Source organism: Rhamphochromis longiceps, linkage group LG9 (assembly GCF_057381845.1).
Source record: "Rhamphochromis longiceps isolate RC_006_pf linkage group LG9, R_longiceps_female_GT1.1, whole genome shotgun sequence".
Lineage (NCBI taxonomy): Eukaryota > Metazoa > Chordata > Actinopteri > Cichliformes > Cichlidae > Rhamphochromis > Rhamphochromis longiceps.
This window is the reverse complement of record NC_140565.1, coordinates 29,449,172-29,452,412: the sequence shown is the minus strand read 5'-3', so window position 1 is coordinate 29,452,412 and position 3,241 is coordinate 29,449,172. Positions and strand designations below refer to the sequence as shown.

General features: G+C 41.5%; 1 protein-coding gene across 1 annotated transcript; it reads left to right on the top strand.

Moving 5' to 3' along the window:
* The first annotated feature begins 299 nt into the window (after positions 1-299).
* On the top strand, positions 300-2,028 carry LOC146662505 (uncharacterized). The gene is made up of 2 exons (XM_085417835.1): positions 300-574; positions 1,462-2,028. The coding sequence occupies exons 1-2, from the start codon at positions 315-317 to the stop codon at positions 1,730-1,732; spliced, it is 531 nt and encodes a 176-aa protein (XP_085273961.1). The 5' UTR covers positions 300-314; the 3' UTR covers positions 1,733-2,028.
* Positions 2,029-3,241: the final 1,213 nt, after the last annotated feature.

Below are 3,241 nucleotides of genomic sequence, written 5' to 3'. Positions count from 1 at the left end.
GCATCGGAGAAATTAATGGAGTGAGCTGAGCAGACAAAATGGACTGGAAAACTCTAAATTTGTGGAGTCTAACGGTGTGTTCACACCGAACGCGATGGACGCGAATAAAACGCCCCAAACGCCCCTAATTTGACGCGTGTACATTCGTGTCTCAACGCGTGTCCAAGAAAAATCCATCGCGCGTCAAAATATGATATTTTGACGCGCGTGAACCGGAAATGTGGGAGGAATGTGGGAGGGAGTTGTGCCAGACCGGTATCTTTGCAAGATGGCAGCTATCGAGCTAGCGCTTGAAGAGAGAGTCTCCGTTCTCTATGTACTGTGGAGAGCAGAGCAGCAGCGTAAAAGACGTCCTCGCCGTACCTGGGTCCATCAGGTCCTCCAGAGGCATGAGCAGTTTGGTGAGTTTCACCACTTGCTCCAGGAGCTGCGCCTGGATGACGGCCGATTCCAGCGCTATCACCGTCGGCCAGTTTGAGGACCTGCTTTCCCTCGTCGGTCCCAGCATCGCCCGCCTAGACACCAACTACAGACGCTCAATCCCACCTGCAGAGCGCCTGTCCGTCTGCCTGAGGTTAGTAAAACTATTTAATACGGTAGTCCTTTATTGATATCTGTGCTAATATGCTAATCCATCCAGTTATACACTGCTAACATGGATGTGCTATGCTAACAGTGAATGCTGTCGGTGTTTACTGAAAGCAAACTGTGGTACAGAGACGACTCTTTATAATATTTCTAGTGATACTCAGAAGCTCTCATCAAGTCCCGATTTAATTCGATTTATGCTGTTATCAGTGTTTGCATGATAGCATGGCTGTGGTGTCACATCAATGTATGCGCTCGGTGTTTGCTGATATCAAACTGTAGCATTAGGACCACTGAGTTAACCTTGTAGTGATACTCACTCCTTTTTATTTAGACCTGGTTTAATTCTGGGATAGTTGAATATTTGTATATAATCCCTGCAGCTGTCAGACTCTATAGCAGGGGTCACAGCCTTTATTAAAACAGAGTTAGATAAAACTGTGAACAGTTTGGTTCATCTCTAGTTACATGGTTCTATCTTGATAAGCTGTCTTATCACAGATTAATTTTTCAAAAATATTAATGATTTAAGCAAGGAAAGGGCTACATGTCAACACACAACTCTTTATTTCTATTAATGTCTTACTTCATTCCTACCTGATTGACATGTTTAGGAATTATGAGTGATTGGCTCACTGTAGTTGTGAAAGTTGCTACCAATCAAATTATGATATATTAAAGTTAAAACAAAACACAACTGTTTTAGATATTATCTAATATACATTTTGTAATTATCCTTATAATTACAAAATGTTTTATGTAAGATTTAAGTTTTGTGATTTATATCTGACATCACAAAAGTATTTTGGAATTTGAATAATGTATTTTGTAACTGCAGTACACATAATACTGATTTTGAACAATTTTGTCCAGGTTCCTTGTCACCGGGGACTCCTTCAGGACCATCGCGTTCAGTTTCAGAGTCGGTGTGTCCACGGTGAGCCAGATCACCCCCCAGGCAGCGACGTCCATCTGGGACTGTCTAGTGGACGACTTCATGGCTGTGCCTTCACCTGGAGACTGGCGGTCCATCACAGAGGGATTCCAGGAGCGCTGGAACTTTCCTCTGTGCTGTGCAGCTCTGGATGGGAAGCACATCCAGACAAAGGCACCCCATATATCATATAGGAGACACACACATTGATATACACTAAATATTCATTTCATTTCTTTTTTGTGGTGCCCAAATTGATGCACCTGCTTGATTTTGTTTAAACAATTATTGCACACTTTCTGTAAATCCAGTAAACTTCTTTTCACTTCTCAAATATCACTGTGTGTGTCTCCTGTATGATATTTAACTGACATTTTTTATTGTAACAACCAACGATTTATACAGGAAAATAATGTCTATTAACAAGGTTGCCCAAACTTCTGCATCCCACTGTATCAGTATATTTTGTCATTAGTATAATATGAAATAAATTCTACATGTGTCAAGTTGTGTGCCAACATTTGCTGTGTAGTAGAACTGAGACATTAGTCATTATAAACATTTATTTGAAATAATATTAAAAGTCTCAAACAGAAAAACATTAATATATAAATATATAAAATATAAGAATTTACAGAGAGACAGGAATAAAAAGGACCAGCTGCTCTCCAGAGCAGGAACAAGGCTGAGGAGGAAATGCTCCATTGGAGACTGGTGTGGCCTCTTCAGGGACTCCAGGGTGGACCGTCCTGGGACCCGTCCCTCATCTGCCTCGGAGCCGTCCTCCTCTGTGGGCCTGTAAAACAGCACAAAACACAAAGAAATGAGAAGGCTGCTACTAGATTTTAATTTCAACATTGAAGAAAAAAAAAAAAACAATAACAGGATATAATCAGATTGGTTGTAGATATTTAGTAAAGGTGATCACAAGGGAATCCCACCGACTAAAAAGGTATCAGTGCTTGCTGTACATATCTGTGGGTGCAGCAGCAGGAGCTCAGGGACTGGGGATGCTCTGCTGCAGAATCAGTTGGTTCTATCAATACAGTATTAAATGTTAACAGGTTGGATATAATAATCGTAGAGTAGACAGTGGTCCCTCATTTATTGCAGGGGTTCTCAGAATAACTAGCCCCTGGTCACAGTTCTCACAATTGATTCTCAAAGTGCAAACCTTTGTAGATTGCAAAACGTAAAAGTATTATTATGCCGCGGTTTGTCTTCATCTGCCCGCCACTTTCGTGCGCCTTTTTCCCTCACGGTGCAGGTGTCTATTTCCGAATGAGGCTCATAGTTATGGGTGTTTTTGTGCTGTTTTTTCTATTGGACGCGATGGTTATCAAAACCAAACGTGATAAATTTGGCAAGCGCAGGAGATTTGTCAATCAGGCTGCAGAATGCAATGCTGTACTGTGCAATAAAAAATCAGCGAAAAAGCAAAGCAGTGACAGATGAACAGTGGGACCACTGTGTGCTGTTTATTAATAAACAATAAAATATATTCCTAAATGACAACATGCATAAAAGCAGAACGGTATTTGTACGTCAGTGGGAAAATAGCGGTGGCTTGCTAGCTTTTGTGCGGCTTCCCCGGGTCAGTGAAAACTTTCAAAAGAGAAATGAATGAACTTACCAGGTTGCCCGATCTCTTCACATATCTTCCTCCAAGCTCGGTCCTTTTTATTCCTGTCTCGGTACTGAAAGCAGCTGGTGTTGTAC

Excerpts from the sequence above, each read along its gene's own strand:
- LOC146662505 (XM_085417835.1), top strand. The coding sequence starts at position 315 with ATGTACTGTGGAGAGCAGAGCAGCAGCGTAAAAGACGTCCTCGCCGTA. Across the intron at positions 575-1,461 it reads CGCCTGTCCGTCTGCCTGAG|GTTCCTTGTCACCGGGGACT; the intron begins GTTAGTAAAACT and ends AATTTTGTCCAG.